The sequence below is a fragment of the Rutidosis leptorrhynchoides genome, chromosome 4 (genome assembly GCF_046630445.1).
Source record: "Rutidosis leptorrhynchoides isolate AG116_Rl617_1_P2 chromosome 4, CSIRO_AGI_Rlap_v1, whole genome shotgun sequence".
Lineage (NCBI taxonomy): Eukaryota > Viridiplantae > Streptophyta > Magnoliopsida > Asterales > Asteraceae > Rutidosis > Rutidosis leptorrhynchoides.
This window is the reverse complement of record NC_092336.1, coordinates 249,798,489-249,824,223: the sequence shown is the minus strand read 5'-3', so window position 1 is coordinate 249,824,223 and position 25,735 is coordinate 249,798,489. Positions and strand designations below refer to the sequence as shown.

The window sequence follows — 25,735 nt, the reverse complement described above, 5'->3', positions numbered from 1 at the left end:
GAATATTACATATTAAATTATATATGAATTATTGGACTATCAACTGAGGACTACCAACATTGGACAATTAAAATGAATTAAAATATTGATTATAACATATGAAACAAAACAATTCTTCAAATTTGCCACTTGATTTCATCTTAAACTTCATTTGTATTTTGACAATTACAATCTACGTTCAAACCTTTCATGATTCTTGAAAACACCTCAATCGAGAGTATGAACCAACCTCACTTCACCTACGGAAGAAGAGATTGATACATATAGTTATGCATCTGAAAAACTCTCGGAAACTGAGTAAACGTTTAACACATAGTTGTGCTAATTCCTTTAGTGTTATTATTACCCAAAATAACTTGGTAATTCCTTTCAAAGTAGCAAATTTTGTCACAGCTCCAACAAATCAACTTCGACTTTTCGTTCGAAACAACCTTATTATCGCCTTGATTTATATGTATGCTCTTTATTTGTTACCGGGGAACCTTTTATATTCCACCATATTACCGTCAGCGTTTAATCATCTAAAAACACAATTCTCTTGAAATCACCTCAGTTCGATGACCAATGATTCAGATATGGTAGCAGTAAATGTAGAGGAATCGGTAATCAATACTATGAAAACTCACAGCATATCTACAGCAACAGTTATATGTATAACATTTATCTCTTAGAATAATGATCTTCCATTCTGAAATTCTGAAAAGCACCCAGTCTGCGAACTAATACTCTGAATTTTTAAAAGTTGAATGAAGCAACAAAAACTGTAAATGACCTTAATCATCGAAAGTTTGATGATAAAGAATAGAATGTTGGAAAAGCTCAGAAAAGTTAGAACTGGAAAACGGATTGAGCTAACCACGAAGGAGACCAAGGACAAATACAAGGACAATACTCTATATTCAAAGAATCCAGGTAATTATAGATCTGTTGAAATCTTTAGAGAATATCTTGCTCCGAAGTCATGTTAAAATCTTGCAGAAAATTTTTTCTTATCAACCATCGAACTTAGAAATTCTAAAATATCATCATCAATATCTTCGATATTTCTGAGGATATTTTCATAAATATTCTCGTCCGAAATTATATACCTCTTCGTGCTTCCTGTGTATCATTATAATGGAAACATTCAATAGAAAATTTAGTATCGAAAAGCAGATTATGCGAAACTATGAAGAAAGCCGTGGACAAATCACAAAGAATAAGTTTGACTTTAAAGAATCCAAATGATTCAATGTCTGCTAAGGTCTTTAGTGAATATCTTGCTCATTACTCTAAACCCTTGCTGACAATAGTTTCTATCATCCCCTGATCTTAGATATTCCGAGATATTATGGTATCTTTCATTATAAATATCCTCCATATTTCTGAAGATATTTTTATAAATATTCTTATCTGAAATCATTAATCTCTTCGTACTATCAGTGTTACATCATATAGAAAGTGTTAGTTTCTATATTCTGTAAACTTTCGAGCTTAACATATGAAAGCCATTGAAGTAATGTTGGGAACTGATGCATGAGTTAGTATATAATAATGACACTTGATCAACGTGATTATATTACAGTAAGTCATGCTGAGTTTCTAAATGGAACATGATGATTCAAAGATTATAACGTCATCATGTGCCATGTTACATAACTCTTTCATTTTGCTTAACTTCTGAACATATCAAGAAAATATATTCTTGATAGTTCTATTCTCAGTGATTCAGGTAATTTGACAAAACAAAATGTGCTACTACCTTTCCTTTCTACCTTGTATATTATGATAATTCGAAACTCCATACCTATGAATTCTGGACCGTTACTTGCGAAAAGTAAACAAAAGCAGGAAGCTCCGAAATAGAAAGAGGGTATAAATCGCAGCAAATAAGAGAGCGCATTAACTTTGGATGATAATAATTATAAGAGACAGAAGCAGGGACATTGAAATATAAAGGAAGATATAAAACCCAATAACAACACAGAAGTTACAAACCGTGGATATTAATACGAATAGCAATATAAAGACACGGTATAATTAAGAATAGTATCCCCCCAAGGCAATAGTAGGAGTAAACAGATTTTCTGGTGGAAGATTGAAAAGAAGGATGACAGATACATAGATAGGAAAATATCAAGAATCAGAACTAGATGGAGCATTTTCACAATATTTTAGAAGTAGGAATAGAGGAAGAATGTATAGGAATGGTGAAAGTAATGGAACGGAAGGAGTTCATTTATAGTGAAAATACCAGACAAAGAAATCAAGGCAGATTTCCGCATTATTTATAGAGATCTTAATTTCCTTACTCGCCGAAGAATCAAATCTTTTAGATTTCGAAAATTTTCTTTAAATCCCTTGAATTCCGGAATTCAACCAAGATAACGTCGAAAGTTAAGACGCACCTTATTTTCTAAATTCAACCCTGACTCTGTCAAAAGTTAAGATAAATATTTACTTTCCTCATTTCACTTTTTGTGATAGCTTCATTCGTACACTTCGAGTAATCAAATTGTTTTACCCATATTACTCAATAATGATAAAACTCTTTTGATCAGCTCATATTTGTCAGGAAAACATATTTATTGTTAGCCATGACGACCTCACTCAAATTTCGGGACGAAATTTCTTTAACGGGTAGGTACTGTGATGACCCGGGAATTTCCGACTAATTTTAAACTTAATCTTTATATTATTTCGACACGATAAGCAAAGTCTGTAATGTTGAGTCACAAAATATTTGAACTATTCCATATATTCATTTGACCTTCGACTATTCCCGACGATTCACGAACAACTATTTATAAATAGTTACATATATATTTAAATATATATATAATAATATATATAAAAATATATATATAAATATTACTTGTAAATATATAATATTATATTTAGTTGTTTAAAATAATATAATTAATATATTTATTTACTTAAACTTGTTAATTAAGATATGTTATATATATATAGAATGTGTATATTGAAAATGAATTATTTCGAGCCTAATTAGTAAACGTCAGTAACATTCGGTTGACGTTTCGTTAGTTTTAATATAAATATATTATATGTTCACGAAGGACTAAAATAAAAGTTAACTGTAAATCGATTACGAAGATGTTAGACTTGTTAAAAATATTTTTACCTTTTTAAGTTTAAATATTAGTACTCCGTACATATAAATTTGGAACAGAAAATAAATAATTTTCAAACCTTTTTGATCAGGTTTCAAACAGGTAATGAGTGAAATAATTAAATTTGTTTAATCTAAAAATTTAGGATTTTTTGGAACACTTTTATACTTTAACTGTTTAGCAATAGACACGAAATAATATCCGCTTTAGACTGTCGGTAGAAATGAGTGGCGGCTAACTGATGGATATAATTCAATTGATATTACTGTAGGTTCACATGTCTCTTAACTTTTCAATTATTGTATATTATTAAGTTATTAGTATTATTTAATCCATATTAGATTTATGAAATGAATATGTATCAGCATATAGATACATACAATGACACATATATATATCCATGTGTTATCTCCATCCGACACCACACACTTCCACCACCATCTTTCCGTCACCACCTCCATCCTCCATCCAACCGCCTACGGCTACCATCACCAATATACACAACCACCGGCCACTCTCCATCTCCGCCATCACTATACACCATCCGGCAACCACCTCGGTCACCCCATCACCATGTTGCACCACTTCATAACACCATATACAACCGCCACTTTTACCACCTTGGTTCACACTTTCTCCTTCACCATCGACCACCATCAACCGGCCACTTTTCCTTCACCCTTTTTCTCTCTCTTCCTTCTTCGTTAAAACAACATCACAACTATTATCTAGTTACTACTACTGCTACGATTTTATTTTTTATCAAGCTCCAAAACCTGAAACTTTCGGTCACCAGATTCTCTTCGAGCAAGACCATACCACCACCATTCAAAACCTGTGTTTGTTTTCCTATTCGAATAACCAATAATACCGTCACTGCTACTGGTACTCGCTAGTTCCTGTTGTAACGAAGGTAACGAGAAGGTTATGATAATACATGAAAATGGGTGATGATGTTATGACGATGGTGGGATGATATCGATGCTGGTGTTGTGATACGAATGATGATGTAGATCGTCATTAAGAATAACGATGATGATGAGGATTAGATAAGTTGATGATCAAGATGATGGAGCAAGTATGCTCGATAACGATGATGGAAGATGATATTAATGACGATGAAAAGTTACAGCAAAATTTTAATGATGAGATGAAACCGTAATAAGTAGGATTGATGATAATAATCTTACATGGTGATGTTATGATCAAGTCGTGATGATGATGATGATGTTATGAAGAAGATGTTGATTTCGATGATAAACGAAGACGTGGAATAAGGATGTTCATGAAATGAATTTAGTGAAGAAGAAGGATATAGAGATAAGGTTAAAGATAATTAAGTGTTGATATGTTTCAGAAAAGAGCAAGCAGATCTGTTGGTTAAAGCATTGTTGGTTTAGCCAAGAGGTCACGAGATCAGTCCTGATCTGTGGCGTGTTCCTTTTTCATTTTTTTTCTTCTCTTCTAAATGGGTTATCAAATTGGGATGGTAAGCATACCATTGGGCCGTGAACATTATTATAAAACTTGGGCCGTATATTTATTAATCTGTTGGGCTGAATTTCTGATTTGGGCCGAAATACTAGATATATAAAATAATAATCGGACATAGAACAAAAAAGGATGGGTGGTGGAAGGGTTCAGAGTGTTTGAGTGTGAGCGGGAGGTCACGAGTTCGAATCCTGTCTAGAGCATTTCTTTTTGGAAAGCCTTTTGAAACCTTTAAGGTAGTATTTTATTTATTATTATCATTATTATTGTTATTATTATTAGTATTAATTATAACTTTTATTATTATTATTATTATTATTATTATTATTATTATTATTATTATTATTATTATTATTATTTCTAATACAAATATTATGTATCGTTAATATGATTATAGTTACAACTAGGATTTTTATATGTAGTATTAACATCATTATCATTATTATTATTGTTATTAGTGTTATTGAAACTACAAAAATTTTAATATCATTACTATTATTAACCCATAACAATTTTATTTACTTTTATTATGATTATATATTATTATTAGTATTATTATTATTATTATTATTACTAATATCAAAACTAGTATTATTATCTTTATCATTTTTAAAACTAATCATTTTCGTTATTAAGGAATACTATAATAATAACTAATATCATTACTATTATTATATTTAAACATTATGATTATTAGTATTATCATTATCATTATTATTATCATTATTATTATTATTATCACCTATATCATAAATATACTAATATTACATAATATCATTTTTTTACTAATATAATATAATTCCTAGTAAATAAATTATATATCATGTACAGACTATGACAGATTAAAGGTACTAATATGAAAATATATATGGACATTAGTCTTAATACAATATAAACTTAGTTGATTAATATTATTTGTGTTAATATATATATACAAATGATATAGGTTCGTGAATCCGAGGCCAACCTTGCATTGTTTAGTTGTTCAATGTCTTCATATGTATTTTTACTACAAAATACATTAGGTGAGTTTCATTTGCCTTTTTACCCTTTATATTTTTGGGCTGAGAATACATGCGCAATTTTTATAAACGTTTTACGAAATAGACACAAGTAATCGAAACAACATTATATAGTTGAATTATCGAAATCGAATATGCCCCTTTTTAATAAGTCTGGTAATCTAAGAATTAGGGAACAGACACCCTAATTGACGCGAATCCTAAAGATAGTTCTATGGGCCTGACGAACCCCATCCAAAGTACCGGATGCTTTAGTACTTCGATTTTGTTTTATATCATGTCCGAAGGGTTTCCCGGAATGATAGGGGATATTCTTATATGTATCTTGTTAATGTCGGTTACCAGGTGTTCAATCCATATGATTATTTTTGTCTCTATGCATGGGACATATATTTTTGAGAAATGAAAATCTTGTGGTCTATTAAAATGATGGAAATGATTATTTATGTTAAACTAATGAACTCACCAACCTTTTGGTTGACACTTTAAAGCATGTTTATTCTCAGGTATGAAAGAAATTTTCCGCTGTGCATTAGCTCATATTAGAGACATTACTTGGAGTCATTCATGGCATATTTCAAAAGACGTTGCATTCGAGTCGTTGAGTTCATCAAGATTATTATTAAGTCAATTATAGTTAGATGTATTATGAAATGGTATGCATGCCGTCAACTTTCGATGTAATGAAAGATTGTCTATTCAAAAACGAATGCAATGTTTGTAAATGTATCATATAGAGGTCAAGTACCTCGCGATGTAATCAACTATTGTGAATCGTTTATAATCGATATGGACTTCGTCCGGATGGATTAGGACGGGTCGCTTCATTCGTTAGTAGTGAGAAGTAGTGTAAGTAGTGATAGTAGTGTTAGTAGTATCACTAGTAGTAGTAGTAGTGGTACTAGTGTTATGTAGTGATAGTAGTGGTAGTAGCACTAAGTAGTAACATTAATGGCTATAGTAGTAGTATAACATAACACAAGTATTATGGTCATACAAATTTACTAAATATTGAATATTACCACATGCAATAAAAGATAATAGTTATTAATAGCATAATCCACCATTAATATAAATAAAATCAGAAAGTGATAAACCAATATCCAAAAGTAGTAACCCAATCAATAAACATAATGTACTAGTAGCCCGGTTTATAACACCCGGTAGGTCTTATATAATCAATTAAAGAAATATATAGCGGATGAAAAAGGAAAAGAAGCTCATGGTCAACGACCCTTCACTTCCTCTTCTGTCGGGTACGGAAGGCAGGTCCATCATTCCTCGGCCTATTACGTTCCGCCTCCAACGCAGCAACCCTGGCAGTCAAGGCTGCTATCAATCCCGCCATCTCAACGAACCTCGCTTCAGCCTCGTACGTATAAGTATTTATACATGTGACCCTTTCGTCCAACCTATCAAGATCATCGGGGTGCGGATATGTCCTAGCAATATCGCTCAAAGCGTTAACACGATCAACAGTATCCCTGTTACGGTTAGTATGAACCAAATCCAATACATAAAAGTTCACGGGATGGTTAGGTGTAACAACTCAAACCAAACCACGTTCGAACCCGCTTAAAGTATCACAAAAAAAAATTTGTTTGTTCAGAAACTGGCGCGGCGCGCCAGTACCCCGCGCGGCGCGCCGATCTGGTCTGTCCAAAAAGTCTTGAAACGTGAAAATGTTTGACCACTTCCCGACGTATTTAGACAAAACACTTTTCACAACATATTCATATATGAAAAACTAACACGTTCCATTCATAAAAATAAGTTTTACGAGACCGGGCCCACATCGGCCGTTTTACGACTTTCGTACAATATTCAAGTTTTCAACCACATGATTTTTAACACAAAACAAAGCCGAGCATGGCGATTGGGGATACACTACCCATTCCTAATCAAATCCAAAAGCAAGCTTTCTAAAGCAACTACGCGAGTCCACTAGTTCCCACGCTTACCCGAGCCACCGCATCCAAGCAAATCTATAAAAATGTAAACAACGAGAGGGTAAGCTAACGCTTAGTTAGTGAGAATATACTACATACATATATATGTATAAAATGGACAAGCCACACAAATATCAAATACCGCATACCGAAGCATCCATGTATAAGGCAACTACACTAAGCATACCGTACGATCTCTAAGCAACAAGCTAAAGATATCAACAAAGTATAAGTTCACCAACGACGATGTGAACAACGCCAATAAGCTACACCCGGAGGGTTAGCTACAACACAACGATACATTAATATACATAGAACAATATATAAACGAATAAGGTTAACCCCTTAACTCATTACCGAATACCAAAACTCCACCATGAAGATTGGCCGAACTACACGAGTCTTAGTAATCTGAAATCACACGAGATTACCATCTTCAAAGACAACATCGAGGTTGGCCGAACTACATGAGCCTTAGTAATCCGAAACCACACGAGATTACTACCTCAATAAGATGACCGAACTACACGCGTCATCATGAATCCGAACTACACGCGATTCACTTCCCCAATACCAAAACCCACAGTCACGGGATTATAAAATCCACCACATCGGGGTTATCCAAAACCACATCACAATACATGTGATAACGTACACACAAGTCTACACCTCGCCAAGAGGAGGTCAACCAAAACGCACAACCGTGTCAATTGGACCTATACACAAGTCCATCAAAACCACCTATATGTGAAGTGCGCTCTATAACCGAGAACCACTTCACCCGACCCGTACCCATCCTACACATACATATGCACATAGGATATTAACACTCACCTTATCGCCTTGCTGAACGCTTCCAAAATAATCCGCAACTCGCCAAAGGAATGTACCTATTCCATTATCATAAATACCACAACACAATTAGGATGGATTTACAAACCAACCCAATTCGACACTAAGTGCAATTTCGACCCAATTGCACTTTCAAGCACAAACCGTGCCCAAACTAACTAATAATCACTAATACAAGTGATAATGGTCCTAATATGCCAATTAAACCCGAACACAAGTGTTAAACGCTTATCGTTCTCAAAATCGCCGATAAACCCTAATTTTGACCCATAAAGTCAAAATCTCACCAATTACAAGTTTTGACACCAAAACATATTTAACTCGGTTTTATACTTCAACTTAATCCATTTTAAGTTTATAAACCTCATCGAATCGACATTCGGGTCATAATCATCAACAAACCCTAACTTTGACTCTAGTCAAAATTAGTCAACCACAAGAACCCTAAAGGTCTCTAATACATCAATAATTACTAATACTAGTGATTATACACCATTCTCAAGTCTTAAACATGGTTAAATCATTAACCAACCCAAAACCCGCCTTTTAACACTTATAAACCCGAATCTTGGTGTTAATCTTCAATTAACAACTAAATGGGTTCCATTTATGAATCATAAAATCACAAGCCCCAAATTTGAATGATGAACACGAAAATGAAATTCTGAGTTAGAGCTTACCACTAGTATCACCGCGTAGCTAAGAATGAGGAGAACAAACTTGTCTACTACGCCAAAGATCAAAATCCGCTTCTTCCTTTCCAAAAATTCCTTAGAATCAAATGGGGTGTTTGAGTTTTAGAGAGAAAATGAAAAGAAAAGGAAAAAGAAATGAATAAATGAAATGGGTGGATGAGGTTAAGTCCCCAAATCTGGCTCAAATGCGAAAAGACCAAAATGCCCTTTTAAAAACTCTAAAATAGCCAAAGGGGTCTGCCAGCGACATATGGCGCGGCGCGCCATAACCCCGCGCGGCGCGCGACTGGGCAGAATTAGAATTCAGGTCTTACATTAGGTATCTGATGCGGAGCAGGTGCTGGTGTTGGGGCAGGAGCATTCACCTCAGCCACACTGGAGTCGCTGCCACTGTTTCCTGAATCCTGTGACATCTAACTCATAGTACAAGAACACATACGAAACAGATTAGTCAAGTAAATAACGTTAGTCACAAAGTACTCATGTAATGACTAAGTCCCAATCGTAGTCTAGACTCATCAAGGTGTCCTAATGACCAAATCAAAAACACTAATGCAAGTCCTAGTTTCCCTACGAACCATTAGCTCTGATACCAACTATAACACCCCGCCAAATTACCATCTGACGGCGTGTTAATCCAGGTCCCACAGTTAACAGTTACACCCTCTATATGAGACGTTTAAAGCAATCACATTTAATTTTATTAAAAATTTACTTTCAAAAGCACAAGTCAATAATCCCAAAATAGAAACACTGTTGTGATCGTAACCACAAGCCAACAGTATTTAAACAGTATAAAAGTTTTAAATGCGAAAATAAATAATGTTCTTTAAAATCAAATGTTGACTCCACGGCCAGTCATGCAGCAAACACAGCGGAAGCCTACCCCTTAATGACCTTAGAATAAAAACACGCAAAAACAGGTCAATAAATAATGTTGGTGAATCAACAGGTTTAAAAGTATAACAGTATCTGAAAAGCAGTTATCAGAAAAATAATCTAATTTCCTTGACCACGAGATTTTACAAGTACAACATAAAGTCGTAAAATGTTTGCATAATATGAGCACCTGAATACTAGCAATGACCCGAGTATAGAAGCCACTATACCCGCCTTACCTCGTAAAATGTTATACACTTGTTCAAATGTATTTAATGTTCAAAGTAAATGCACCACAGTTTTTATAGTGGGTGAGGTTGTCAACCTAAGGAATCCGTCCATCTAAATTGTGCTTACACCGATGGTATTAAAAGTATTCAAGCTAGAGGCTTTTTGAACAAACTCAATAAGCATATATAGTACTCATGTCAATACAAAAGCATTTGAAAATGTAAGTATAACAGTGTGTATTCTCATCCCTGAAAACATGTAAAAAGCGAGACTGTAGACTCACCTTTGAATAAAGCTCGGATTGAAAAGTGGACAATTAACTTGTGCGGTTTATAGCCGAGTAATGCAACCTAAGTATACGTATTTAAGTTGGTCAATATATGTATCTTAAATAAGTGTGGTTTCATAGTGTACGTTGTCTTATTGCTCGACTCGACGCGTTTCAAAGTAAAAGTCAACTATATCATGCAAGTCAAACAAAGTCAACCGAAGTTAAACCGAAAGTCAAACTTGGTCAATATGGTCAACTAAATTCAACATCAGTAGGTTCATGTCAAATATTGGTCAACATGTCAAACAATACGTTTTAGGTCATGAATGATCATTTTCACAATTTCAGTTTATCGTTATGCACAAAGTTCATGAACACGTAGCATACTTAGCACATTATCTCATAGTACAAAATTAAAGTAAACATGACAAGCTCCAGATCATAAATATACTTAAAATAGATTCCAAAAAGTCCAGCCAGGGACTCATACGACAATTAAAAGTCAGGAATCAGAAGGGTTACATTTGGGGTTTGCCAAGTCAGTTTCTGACCGCGCACTGATTTCATTTTGGCTATAACCGGAGTTAGGAACATGCAATTGATACAAGACCAGTGGTCATAGTTCAAAGACAAATCAAAGTAACACATATCAAAAATTTAGAAACTTTTGTTTAGCCAATTTGTACAGTTTATTCGTGCAATTTGAACATTCAGTTTTCAGCTCAAATCAGAATTCACATAAAGTATGGCTCTATTGTGCCCAATGCATAAGGTTTCAGAGATTGACATAAACTAAAAATAAGTGACATATCATGTTAAGTTTCATTTTCCAGAAGCATACATGCTCAATAAATAAACACAATCCACAGAGCATAAAACAGTTAGCAATTTGCAGATTCGATTCTCATTTAGCTAGTCACATTCGCACGCGATTATCCGAAGATCTAGATACAATTAGCCTATTATATCCACATGAAAAGTGAATTAATTTTTGTCTAAATTTCAAATATGTAAAGCTTTAATCACAAAAGTTAACACATTTTATCATATAAGGTTATTTTCATGCAAGTGCTGTATAAAACTACTTTTACACTAATTCAAGCATATCTCGGGATATACATAAGCAAACGACATGATATCCTAGTCTAAATTGAGTGTTTTTAAATTATTTTTCCAGTGGTATAAGTTTAACATGCCAATTCGTTGTCTAAAAATTCTAGATTTCTGATCAAGCAACAAAAACACAACGATAATTCAAATTGACATAACTTAATCATACGGAAACGAAATCAAGCGAATCCAAAGCCTAAACTCAATAGTTTTTCGCAAGGAATCTAATTATAATATAATAATTAACATTTGAAAAACTTAATTTTTCTGATCATGCAAAAACAAATTCGTTTTTAAACCCTAGCGCATCAAACAATCAAAATAACGATAACGATTAACACATACGCGTATAGACTTGAGAAATTGATAACATAACTATGAAACTCTCATAAAAATCAGATTTTTTTTAAGAATTAGGGTTCATGTAAATATACCTTAGATCACAAAATTATTTATACCAACGGATAGAGAACGAGGAGATGAACGCGATTCGTGTAGAACACTTTTGCTAATTTTGAAAGATGAAGATGTGGTGGTGATGGTGATGGTCGACGATGGGAGGGAGCAGAGGAGGGAAAAAGCTGCGTTCTTTGTTTCTTGGTTCCAATTAGGTTAAACACTTCTATTTATATCAACCCTAGTTCTCCCTAATTGCACATAAGTCCTCCAAGTAGTCAAAAATTAACAAAATAAGGGTGGGGAGGGGGGTGGTCGGCCGAACATGGCCCATGGGGTATTCTCGGGCTCGTGTTTTGCAATTTCGTGAAATCGTTGTCCATTTTAAGTGTCGTTTAGTCGTACCGAAGGCCCGGAACGCTAACCCGATCGTTAAACGCAACCAATTGCTTAATTTATTAAAAAAAACCCAATAAATTAAATATTTTAAAAAGTTAATAATTAATAAAATTAATTATTAAAATAACCCGAGCGTTTCGTTGCTCAAAAAGCTATTATCAAAATCGTATCGTTTTTATCGTATTTCATTATCCGAAATATTTATTTGAATTAATATCAACCCACATTAATTATTGTAACCCTCCGAAGATCAAGTATGCATTTATTACACATAAACACATAAAAGTTAAATAATCGCCGTTAAATAAACTAACGGAAGGTTAACGAAAGTAACGGAAAAATCATGGTTGTTACAGTATACTTGTAAATGAAAACCAGTTACTTGTTTTACTCCTTCTTTCAACAACTATTACCATCTGATCTTGCTATCATCGACAATCAAACATCCCTATCTCTCTCTCGTATGTTTTCTGTCTTCCAGTTCACATGATATATGTTGCTCGATGGAACAAACACAAACGAAAATCATTTGATCACCACTTTTCAAAACCCACTTCTATACATTCTTTTCTTTCTTTTTTTGTTTTCGTTCTAACCACAAAACAAGCATCATCACCATCATAACCACCAACACCATCATTAAAACGGCCACTGTTACCGCCCAGTTGCTGCGTACCGTTTATATTCTTGTTCGAAACAAAGAAAAAACAGAAACCCACTTAGTTTATAACACATGTTTCTACCGCGGTCTTGCTTCTGACTCTGCAGCCTAGAACCACCCAAACTCACCATCCAACCAAGCCATCATCATCTTTATGTTGTTGTTTCTTTTTATTGCAAATAACCACCCAACACCCACATCCACCTTTAACCTCTATGATCACCATGCCACCACCATTGGAAAACACTACCGTTAAAACTCATCACCACCATTGAAAACCTACAGCCGCACCTGCTATTATCCTGGTCCTGCTTCTTTTTCTTTCTGTTCAATCTGACACCAAACAGCTTCTGTTGTTGTCACTTGTTTCTGTTTACTATACATGAGATGGTGAATCACTAAATTCTTCAAGCAACAAAATCATTACCATCAAAGAGTTAGTTACACAACAGACATTTGTCAAAAACTTTAAATTGTTAACTATTTGAAACCAATTCATCTTGATCCAATCGATGCAACATATATCAGTTTTGATAATTAAAATTATAATTTAAATCGAAAAGTAAGAGACCTTAATGAAATCGATCTCCATCTAATGGTGTATAGATGAAGACTTCGACTGCCTTTAATAACCCTAGATTTTTGTTGCTGGTCGATCGATGTTGAGTGTGAACCCTAAATCTTGTTTCCTGATCGAATTCATCAATCGTTTCCTTACGGTTTCAATGAAATAATCGTTGATTGCTGTTGATTGCTTGTCGATTTCCTGATGATTTCAACGAACTAATCCAAATGAGTATATGATTTCTAAAACCATCAATTATCCTGTTGCTGCTTCGTGATATTTTTTTTTTCTAACCAGGCACGTTTATACTGGGTCATCCAAACTCAGTTGGATCAGACACATGTTGGGCAAATTAGGTTTAGATGGATTAGGAGCTTGGGCCTTTTATTGGTTGGGCCTCATCCGGTTTCTTTAGAACAAAAGAGGTATATTATTATCGGTATATTTATTATTATTATTATTAATTATTAATATTAACATTATTATTATTGTTATTGTTATTAAAATTATCATTTTTATTAACAAGTATCATTATTATTAAAACTATCATTCTAAAACTATCATTTTTTTTTATTAAAATTATCATTTTATAGAAAAATTATCATTTCTAGTATTATTATTATTAGTATTATTATTACTAAGTATTATAAATATTATTGTTATTACTAATATTATCATTATCATCATCATCATTATTACATTTAACATTAAAATTATTATTTTTAACATTATTATTACTATTATCATTATTCGTATTACTAATATTACCATTAGTATTATTATTACTATTACAACAAATATTATTTATGTAAAATATAATTATTACATATAATATAACTATATTAATATTTTTTTTAATTATCTAAATTATATAAAATAAATATTGTTAATTAAATTATTAATTAAACACATAATTAAAATAATAATCAAATCACTAATAAGATATAAATTTGTTCGATTACCATTATATGTGTTAATATATATATAAATGATATAGGTTCGTGAATCCGAGGCCAACCCTACACTTGTACAATGTCGTCATATGTATTTTTACTACAAAATACAGTATAGTGAGTTCATTTGCTCCCTTTTACTCTTTACATTTTTGGGACTGAGAATACATGCGCTGTTTTTATAACTGCTTTATTAAATGCTTTTGAAATATATTTTGAACTGCGAATACATAAAATGCTTTTATAAATGTTTGACGAGATAGACACAAGCAAAACATTCCTCGAATGAATTATTATGCAGACAGAAGTTCTGCGAATTATTATTGAATTATGTGGACATGATAATTGCCATCAATTGATGTGAATATTTTTTCCCTGATTATTATTGCTTGGTAACCTAAGAATTAGAATCGGGTATGACCCTAATTCACGCAAATCCTAAAGGTAGCTACCGGGTTTAACACCCCCACCCAGAATGTTCACTAGACGGAAGAGCTAGTGGGCGTGGTGTTTAGTACTTCGAAGTTTATATATTATACAGACGAGATATTCTGTTTTGAGGATATTATTGATGCGCATTATATGTTAAGGTCGGTTACCATGTTGAGCAATGAAATCAAAATGAATGTTATGTATCGTGAGAATGATTTTTATACACAGATTATGTGTATTAGTTTTGTGCACGAGATATGTGTACGATTATTAAAAATTGTGAGGCAACCTACGAGGGAGAAAATGATACGAACCTACTCTGCCAAGCATTATGAAAAATGGTTTTGTACACGAGATAGGTATACTGTATTTAAATCTTGTGGTCTATCAAAATGATAAATTTTATTGTTTTATGATAAACCTATGAACTCACCAACCTTTTGGTTGATACTTGAAAGCATGTTTATTATCAGGTATGAAATAAATCTTCCGCTGTGCATTTGCTCATTTTAGAGATATTACTTGGAGTCATTCATGACATATTTCAAAAGACATTGCATTCGAGTCGTTGAGTTCATCAAGATTATTATTAAGTCAATTATAGTTGGATATATTATGAAATGGTATGCATGCCGTCAACTTTCGATGTAATGAAAGTTTGTCTTTTAAAAACGAATGCAATGTTTGTAAAATGTATCATATAGAGATCAAGTACCTCGCGATGTAATCAACTATTGAGAATCGTTTATAATCGATATGAACGGGTCCTTTCATTAGCGCCTTGCTAGGGAGCGTTTTCTTTTCTTATTTATATATCGTTTATTGCCGTAAAAAAAAATAAAAAAATAAAAAAACAATGTGCAGACCTTGACTCGTTAGAATTCTAGATTTGTTATCCAGCTCTACTCATGTAATAATATAATAAAGTGAAACTTTGGGGATCAAATTGAAATTTCTCTATCGTCAATTAAATTAGGGTTTCTGTTCTATCTTTGGCCTCCATCAAAATCTCAATTTTATCATCACTCCTTCACTCTCAAACGCTAAAAATGGTAGGTTTCGAAATCGGCGATGTTCCGTTCAACCCCGACGGCTGGGGCCCACCGGAATCCACCGACTCATCAATCCCAATCCTTCCGAACCACCCAGTAAACGTTCCATTCGCGCCGTTCTCCCGTTCCGATAAACTCGGCCGTATCGCCGATTGGACCAGATCTAATTACAACAACCCAAACAACCGTAACCGAAACAACAACGCCGCTGATTCTGCTTTCGATTTCACCACCGACGATTCATTCGGCGGCGGGCTTAACGCCGATGACGACACTACTTTCCGTTTAGTTGACGGCAAACCACCACCGAGACCTAAGTTTGGCCCTAAATGGAGGTTTCAAAACAACCGTAATCAGTTACCACAACGGCGAGATGAAGAAGTGGAAGCCAAAAAACGTGAAGCTGAAAAACAACGCGCGAGGCGTGATCGATTGTATCACGCGAATCGTTCCGGAGGTAATAACCCTAGGCGCGAAGCTGCTGTTTTTAAATCGTCTGTTGATATACAACCTGAATGGAACATGTTGGACCAAATTCCGTTTTCGACGTTTACGAAACTGTCGTATACTGTCCCTGAACCTGAAGATTTATTAATTTGTGGTTCGGTTGAAAGTTATGATAAGAGTTACGATAGAACTACTCCGAAAAACGAGAGGCGGTTAGAGCGGTTTAAAAATCGGAACTTTTTTAAAGTTACTACTACTGATGATCCGATTATTCGTAGACTTGCGAATGAGGATAAAGCTACCGTGTTTGCCACTGATGCTATACTTTCGACGCTAATGTGCGCGCCTAGGTCTGTTTATTCGTGGGATATCGTGATTCAACGTGTTGGTAATAAGTTGTTTTTCGATAAACGAGATGGTTCGCAGCTTGATTTGTTGTCAGTTAACGAGACTTCGCAGGAGCCGTTACCTGAAGCGAAAGATGATATTAACTCGGCTCATTCGTTGTCAGTTGAAGCTGCTTATATTAACCAGAATTTTTCGCAGCAGGTTTTGGTTAGAGATGGTAATAAGGTTAACTTTGAGGAGCCGAATCCGTTTGCTAGTGAAGGTGAGGAAGTTGCGTCGGTTGGGTATCGTTATAGGCGATGGAAGCTTGATAACGATACGAATTTGGTTGTTAGGTGCGAGGTTCAGAGTTTTATTGATGTGAATGATAAGAAATCGTTTTTGACTTTGAATGCGTTGAATGAGTTTGACCCGAAGTTTTCTGGTGTGGATTGGAGAAGGAAGTTGGATACTCAAAGGGGTGCGGTTTTAGCTACTGAATTGAAGAATAATGCTAATAAGATAGCTAAATGGACTGCACAAGCCATTTTAGCTAATGCTGATATGATGAAATTGGGATATGTAACTAGGGTTCATCCAAGAGACCATTTTAATCATGTGATATTAGCGGTTGTTGGGTATAAACCAAAGGAGTTTGCCGGGCAGATTAATTTGAATACTTCAAATATGTGGGGAATTGTGAAATCGATTGTGGATTTGTGTATGAAGTTGAATGAAGGGAAGTATGTGTTGGTTAAGGATCCACAGAAGCCGCAAGTTAGAATTTATGAGGTTCCTGCTGATGCGTTTGAGAATGATTATGTTGAAGAACCGTTACCTGAAGATGAACAGGTGCAGCCTCCTGCTGAAAATGGTGATGCTTTGGATGAAAATGGAGTTAAGGATGAGGTGGAAGTCAAGGAAGTAATTTCTGAAGCTTAGTTAGAAGGTATTTTTTTTTTTTTCTTTTCTTTTGTGCTATATGTTTTACTTTAATTGGTTTGTTGTTTTTGTTACCATATGTAATGTTTTTGTGCTAATATGTATTTAGATTTGGATGAGTAAAGCGGATAACTTAGTAAACTCACGCTTAAACTAGAGGTTGCAATTTTGGCCATTTACTTATTAGTGGGCCCTTTTTTTTGTCTCAAAAGGGTGAAATTATAGTTTCTAGTTAACAGGGGAAGTAGTCAAATGGGTCGGAATGGTTCGAGCATGTTGATAGTCACACCACGTCTATTTAGGACACAACTTCTATAAGTGTTTAATTTAAAGGCGTTATAAGAGCAGGTCATTGTTAACTTATAAATTTTATTTTTTCTTTTATAACCCATTTGACACGGGAGTAATGGGTAACGAGTTTAAGCTGGCGAACCCACTTTATTCTTTATGACTTGCCCGTTTCGTATACATCATTTTGACATGTTATAGGAGGATTCATCTTTATCGCCACTCTTCGGTTAAACTAGTCCTTACATTTGTCGGGTTTCACCAAGATTCGTGTAAGTGCTTCAAAAAAACATAAGCCTTCATAGCACATCTTTCTGTTGGCTATGTGTCTGCATTATATTGATAGAAATTTGGATTTTTCTATTTCTGTTGGCAATGTTTATTACTTTTTTGCAAGTTTGATTATGTAACTAGAGTTTATCTAGGCCGATTATAATTTAGATCTGATGTGATGACCGATGTGACCTATTTAGCTGTACCATTAGATTATGTAAGCTGATCCAGATAGTGATAAAGGTATATTTACCCATTCAAATGGGTATAATCTTGTTATGATCATAGTCATGCAAAAGCGAATTATTGTTAAATTGTATATTAGCTCACATATGTGCCAACAATGTAGTATTACAGCATTTACAGTATAAGTTGTTATGTTAAACTGGAATGTGTTTGTATTAATTTTTAAGGTTGAAGAACAATGAGGTTGACGTAGTAATATATAAGAGGATTTGTAGCTACTAGATCTATAAGCTAACTGAGGTATGCCCTACATTGGAGGCAAAAAGATGAATGTGAAACACACTTACTTTACAGTTACAATAATATCATGATCTAATTTGGCGATATTTTTTAAGTAAAAGATGATGAACATTAGAGCGCTGTGATTGTGAAAGGGCATGGTAGCTTAGTTATTGGCATGTTGAACTCACCAAGTATACAAATACAAGGTTAAAATTGTCGGATATGCTGCTTGATTATCATCAAATTTCATCCAATCACTCTGAACTTCTATTCTGTTCTGTTTTCTTTATCTATCTGTGAATATGATAATAATAATAATAATATGCTACCGCACATGGGTTTCCTTATGAATCCAAAGTTTTCAGGATTTCATTTGAATCCAAAGTTTACAGATAATCAATATAATGACTGTTTTATATAATTTTGCTTTTACAGGTACCTCATATTTACAATGGAGCCTTGCCTTGTCTAATCTTTCTTGCGCAAAAGAAAGTCGAGTTGATGGTTTTCTCTAGTTATTTGTTTTTCTATATAAGTGAGACTAATGTATGTGTCTTATTCGGATTTTGCTCATGTTTGTTTTTGTTCTGAGGACCTCTAGTTCTATGGTGTTTTGTTTTCCAAATGGAATGCCATTTTAGCATTTTTGTTATCTGATACTAGTTACCTTACAAACAATAGCTACAACTACGTTGGTCTTGGAATTGTTTTTTTACTGAAATTTAGGTACTGTTGGTTCGTAATGAGCTGATTAGAAAAGCTATTAGCCTATTACACTACTACATGCTTGGCTGGTGCCCTAATTTCCTTGCAAGAGGTCTCAGATTCGAATCTTGTCTAGGACGAATATTTAATGGTGGCTAGGGATGGGCTGGAATAGTCGGAGGCTGTGTATATCATAGTATGTGGTTGGATTACTTGCTCTCTCGGGTAGCTCGAACATGGAAAATCTTTTACCTAATTGGAGACCGGTCGGGTACTAGTGGGATGTTGACCAACTTTGAATTTGACCGTATTTGACTTAACGAAGCTTTGATTTAATAAATTTAAAGTTAACTAAATAAATTGGAAACTTTCACAACCATGACTACATGAAGTCATGAATACCCTTCACCTTTTCAAGAATATTCACTTCACACCGTGTCACCATATCATCAACCAAACTTCTTATTCAATGATCACACTTCACACTTAAACTTATAGTATAACATAAACAAGATTTGTTTGCCCGTAGCAATTATTATTACACATCATCCGCACACTTTTTGCTAGAGAAGAAAAGCTAGAATTAACAATAACTAGCTTATTATTACATGGAAATAGGAGCAATGAATAGAAGATTAATATATTCTTCAATCGTGTTCTCTGGAAATGTGAACCTGTCATTGTATCGATATACCACATCTGTCATTCGAGCAAGATTCATGATTGGAGCAAGCAGTTGGGTTGACACTTCAGTTATCTTTAAATATTCCTCATTGATAATTCTCCATTGGTCATCAATGATTTTCTTGAGTTCGAGAACCGCTATGTTTTCAGGGACCCCAAATGTCTTCATATATGCATCTATTGATGTGACTTGCTTTTGTGCTCTTTTTCTCTCAAACTTCATTTATACAGTTCATCGTGTTAATTAAGTGATCACTTAAGGCATGCATGCGCAAATTACTACGATTAGTAAAATGCTCCCTCCGTCCCACATAAGTGTTCAAAACAGAACTTGAAGAATTTTTTCCCAGCGTGTAATTAGTTATTCGACTTTTTACCCATTCATTTAGGGATTAGCAGTTTGTGAAATATGCAGATTAAACTTGGGAGTTGTTAAATTATTAGTTTTTAAGTGGATATTAAAATAGGACAACCTAAAAATAATAGGGTAAACACTTATTTTAGCACTCAGTGATCACATGGATGTAAAAGTCCTCTGAATAGGGCGACTAGTACCCGACTGATTGAGATTTTTAAATAGGCCGACTAATCTCCAAGTTGGTCTATTTATTTGGTCAAAGTTGTCTAAATTTCAATTTAGTCGTAAGCGTTGGATTTATTAGTTTAAAGTCGGATCTATTTTGTCAAAGTAGGTCAAATAGTCAAGTCATAATCGGTCGACGTCCGGCTAGTCAACAAGTTGGGCGATTAGTAAGGTCCCGACCAACTAGCCTCCTGACTAGCGGCTTTTACAACCTTAAGTGATGCTACAAGTGATGTAATATATATATTTTTTTGGTACCGATTACTGTTACATAATATAAAACCCCGTGATTATTATTCAATATTCATACACTATTTATAATACATAGTGAAACCCCAATGACCTTAAACCCTTTAACCCTAATGGATTCAAGCCCACATATTGGACTTGGGCCTAATCTAATATCTCTAACACTCCCCCGCAGTCCGAGCGGCGAAATCGCGAAAGTTCGGGAAGAAAACGCTAACAAATAAACAAAAGTAATTTTTTTCCTTTTTTTTTTTTTGCATTAAATAAACTGATATTCGTTTATAGTCGCAGATTTCTTGACGGCTTCTCCTTTTTCGTAGCGTTTTTTTTCTTTTACGCCGTGACTTGCTGTGCCTAAGGATCAAGTACCGCTTTGATATGCTTCTTTTGTCGACGATAACAGTTCTTCAACGCTGCAAAAAAATATTTTTTTTTTCTATATTCCTCTTTTTTTTCCGGGGTTTGGAACCTAGTCAAGCTAGGCGGCTCAGCCCCACGCCGATTTTATTTTTGACATAGATATCAAAGATAATTAAGAAAAAGGATAAGAGAAAATAAAATAAAATGTGACTTTTAGAGAATTATAGATACGGAGTATATAACTTCCTTTAGAAGAATAAAAGAAAAGTGGGAAGAAAACATGGGGAAGGAAATTACAAAACAGAATTTGGTTAGGTGGGAGAGATCGGATAAAGAAAAAAGCAGGCTTATAGAAGGCGGAAAACTTCTTCCTCTTTTTTTTTTTTTTTTTTTTTGAAGACGCTGATCGCCTATTATTAATAAATGCATTAAAAAGAACGATTGCGATTAGTCGGTAATGTTTGACTAAACAATAATGACGGTAGGTATGGCTTTGTCTACGTTAGCGAATGACGGAATGACAGATGCAATTAAAACAAAAACTAATACTAATAAAATAAAGATACAAGAGAGGAGCAAGGAAAAGAGGATTAGTTGTACAATGAACGGTGATATTTTGTTTTTTTTTTTAGATTGAAGAAGGATGAAAACATATTAGAGAAACGGAAGACATGGATGTTGACAGGCGGCATATAGACGACGGCTCATGGCGGCCGATTAGGTCTCAGACCTAAGCTCTGATTACCATGTTATATAATATAAAAACCCGTGATTATTATTCAATATTCATACACTATTTATAATACATAGTGAAACCCTAATGACCTTAAACCCTTTAACCCTAATAGACTCAAGCCCACATATTGGACTTGGGCCTAATCTAATATCTCTAACAATTACATGATTCTGTATGTTATTAAAATTTTGACAAATATCAGAATTGGGTAGAATACATGATATCGATACCTGAAAAGAAGAGACGTCGTTATAAAGTCTTCCAAGCAACCCTGTAGCTTCGAAGATTTTTGGATGACTGTCGTACCACGCCAAAGCCTCTTCTGTGACAATATCAGCCATACCCATCAAACAGGATTTTCTAAAAACATTGTAGGTAGAAGTAACTATCCCATTCTTCAAATACTCCTGAAATGATGGTATGCGTCTATTATGGCTCCATTCAGCCTCTTTAAGGTAACCTGTAGCTAGTTCTTGAAACTAGTTTCCGATCGTTAAGAAAAACAACGGAAAGAAGACAATTAAATAAACAGACACAAGTAATATACACGGCGTAGTAACGTACACAACACAAATAATAGAATGCAAACATACCGCTCTTTTTGAAGCGTTAACTATATTGGCTTTTCCAATTTTAGATAATTGTATTTCAAGTTGTGTATGCTCATTCAAGATAACTTTGTAAAAAGGCTTAATATATTCAGGAAGTTCCTCCATAGCACTAAGTTCCCACCTGAGTTTGCCATGAAGGATCACTAAATTAGGCCTAATTTAAACAACTTAAAGATATATGACATATGAGAGGATAGCATCATAAGATTTATGCAAACAGAGGATAGCATAAGATCAGGAAATATTTAGATTTTAAGTTTTTTGATTGCATAGAGCGGAAATAAGCATACTAATACCTGTTTATCGCATTTGTTAGAGCTTCAATCTCCTCAAAAGTAGCGTATGCATCATACGTGTCATCTAATAGACAGATTAGTTGTGCCATTTTTGAAGTTATGATTCTTGCTTGAGAGTAATGTGGCTCATCGTACATCCCTAATCCCCATAGGTACAAGTCTGGTATTCTATCTCTTGCATAAGGAGTTATGATATGAAACTCAATGTCTTTAGACCACCTAAAACAAAATAATTAGTTAATTTTCATCATCGTCACACGCCTAAGTATAGGCCGACAATCACAATATAAAGGTTGTGTTGAAAATTTAGGTTCTGTTTTTCGCAATGGTTGATGTGAACTTTTTTATGTATGATGTGGGGAACTTTTCTTTGTATCTGGCTAATGCGTAACTTACTTTGTCATAATACGAAGTTCTTCCTTTTGCATTAGTTGCAAGTAATTGAAGTGTGCATTTGCAAGTTTTCGTAATGAGTCATATCTGGAACATTCTTCTTTATAGTTGGAGAAGTAATACCTAGCCTCTACCAGTTGCATTCCTTTATGAAAAGGACTCATCAACGCATGTTTCACCTTCGTAGCAAGATTACCTTCTAGACGATCTACAACACTCATAAGTTGAGTTTGCGTGAACACCAACGCTTCATCTAAGATGCATTCATTTGTTGTCCTTAATTGTGTAGATTCATAAAAGCTTAGCATACCCTTCACATCATCCATTATATATTCTTTGAATTTATGAGAGCTATGGTCATCCTTGAACTTGCTAAACACATCTGTGAGTACAGTTCAAGGTTGTAAGTTATATGTTATATGTTCCATGTTACATATTTTAAAGAACACATGGGATTGTATGTGTAATAACAATTAAGACATGGTTTGGATTGCATACCGCAAGATAAATTATCACCGAATTGTCTAAAAACTTGGAAGTTAACTGAAATCGTATAAAGATCAGTTACATCATAATCTTTCATGTCAAGCTCCTTGAAAAGTTTGTCAAGTTGACCTTCAATTTCTTCCCTAAAAAGATATGTCAAACCAAGACGATGAACAGAATTAATCAAACTTAATTTTTCATTTGCATCCATGGATTTGTCGATTATCAATCTCCCGAGCTCTTCTTTTGGCATCTCGATGGCTTTAGCATATGCCTTATGCTCCTAGTTTTAACAAAAAAATCACCATTAGTTGAACCTTTTTTATATACAATTAAGACTATGAATATGTTTGTTTCTAATCGATCAATAATAAAGGGAACTCTTACCAAATCGTCGATATGGAATGACAAGAAGCAATCACCCCATATTGATGGAAGGAAGTTGGCTAAAGGGCGAATCGGTTGTGTGGCCGAGTTGATGTTTACCTTAGTGGTACTATTAGATTCAAGTATGGTCATTTCTTGAAGATGAAATGTTGTAGTGAAGTCTATGGTTTTAATTGAAGTTAATGACTTAATTACACGTTTGGTCACTGTGGTTTGTCAAATATTGCAACTTTAGTCACTATAGTTTTTTTTTTTTTTGCAAGTTTAGTCACTGTGGTTTCAAAAAATTACAATTTTAATCACTGAGTCTCACAGACGTGTATTTGCTCCGTTAAAACATATCATGTGCTGATCACATGAGGGGTAATATCGTCAATTCCTTTGTAACTTCAGCTTTATATCACATAAATGAAACCAAAAACCCTGCTTCGATTCAAATCAAACACCTAATACAAACACCTCTTTGATTAACACCTGCTTTGATTTAACAAAAACTTAAATCAAACCATTTCAAACTTCATCTTCATCTTCACTAACTTCATCTTCATCTTCACTTTGATCTAAAAGAAACCCAAATCAATTATATTAAACACATCGCTACGTTCGTATGGTTGGATTCCATCTTTTTGACATTTAAGTTCTAATGCACAGTTCCTTTTTATAAGTATGATTCTTGAGTGAGAGAAATATTTATATTTATATTTAATTAGTTTTGAACCCCACTTTATAAATTATAATTCCCCAAAATGATTCGAGATGCACTTATGTATACAAACGAAAATTATAATGTGAGATGTAGATCTGCAAAATCAAATCGATGTTAAAATACCTTATAACGAACAACCGTGGTAAACGTTTGTCGAGTTCCAGATCTGAAACAAAATGAAAAATGAAGATGACGGTGTTGCTGCTGCGGCGGTGTTGCTTCTACGACGATGATGATGACCAGCGGTTTATTGCAGGTGGCGGCGGTTTTTGCAGGTGGCGACAATTGTTGGCAGTTTTATAGAAGATACGATCGATCTGTGTATCGATATGTATATCAATTTCATTGTGTCCATACTTTATTAGATTCAATTGAATGATTAAGTTGTCTTTCACTTTTATTGCAGGTGAGCTTGATTTAATTGCAATTTAATTGCAGGTGAATTGAAGAACAGCTGGAAAATTAGGGTTTTAAATGGGAAAGGGGAAAAGAAACGTAGAAGAAAAGGGGATATAAACAATTTATAAGGCAGGAAATATAGTGCAAATAGACGAAAATACCCCTCACGTGATCAGCACATGATATGTTTTAACGGAGCAAATACACGTCTGTGAGACTCAGTGATTAAAATTGTAATTTTTTGAAACTACAGTGACTAAACTTGCAAAAAAAAAACTATAGTGACTAAAATTGCAATATTTGACAAACCACAGTGACCAAACG

The 25,735-nt window shown here is 34.2% G+C and overlaps 2 protein-coding genes across 2 annotated transcripts; one reads left to right on the top strand and one right to left on the bottom strand.

Annotated features, from left to right (window-relative positions):
• The first annotated feature begins 16,008 nt into the window (after nt 1-16,008).
• Nucleotides 16,009-19,494, top strand: LOC139843453 (eukaryotic translation initiation factor 3 subunit D-like). Its single transcript, XM_071833532.1, has 2 exons — nt 16,009-17,794; nt 19,252-19,494. The coding sequence occupies exon 1, from the start codon at nt 16,069-16,071 to the stop codon at nt 17,785-17,787; it is 1,719 nt and encodes a 572-aa protein (XP_071689633.1). The 5' UTR covers nt 16,009-16,068; the 3' UTR covers nt 17,788-17,794; nt 19,252-19,494.
• A 494-nt stretch (nt 19,495-19,988) lies between these two features.
• On the bottom strand, nt 19,989-24,438 carry LOC139843452 (10-epi-juneol synthase-like). Its single transcript, XM_071833531.1, has 7 exons — nt 24,307-24,438; nt 23,932-24,202; nt 23,437-23,815; nt 23,041-23,259; nt 22,727-22,865; nt 22,364-22,612; nt 19,989-20,422 (listed from the first exon to the last, which is right to left on the bottom strand). The coding sequence occupies exons 1-7, from the start codon at nt 24,436-24,438 to the stop codon at nt 20,126-20,128; spliced, it is 1,686 nt and encodes a 561-aa protein (XP_071689632.1). The 3' UTR covers nt 19,989-20,125.
• Nucleotides 24,439-25,735: the final 1,297 nt, after the last annotated feature.

Coding starts and splice junctions, on each gene's coding strand:
- LOC139843453 (XM_071833532.1), top strand. CDS start 16,069: ATGGTAGGTTTCGAAATCGGCGATGTTCCGTTCAACCCCGACGGCTGG.
- LOC139843452 (XM_071833531.1), bottom strand. CDS start 24,438: ATGACCATACTTGAATCTAATAGTACCACTAAGGTAAACATCAACTCG. Junction 23,260..23,436: donor GAACTTCGTATTATGACAAA/GTAAGTTACGCA, acceptor ATTTTGTTTTAG/GTGGTCTAAAGACATTGAGT. Junction 22,613..22,726: donor TTAACGCTTCAAAAAGAGCG/GTATGTTTGCAT, acceptor ATCGGAAACTAG/TTTCAAGAACTAGCTACAGG.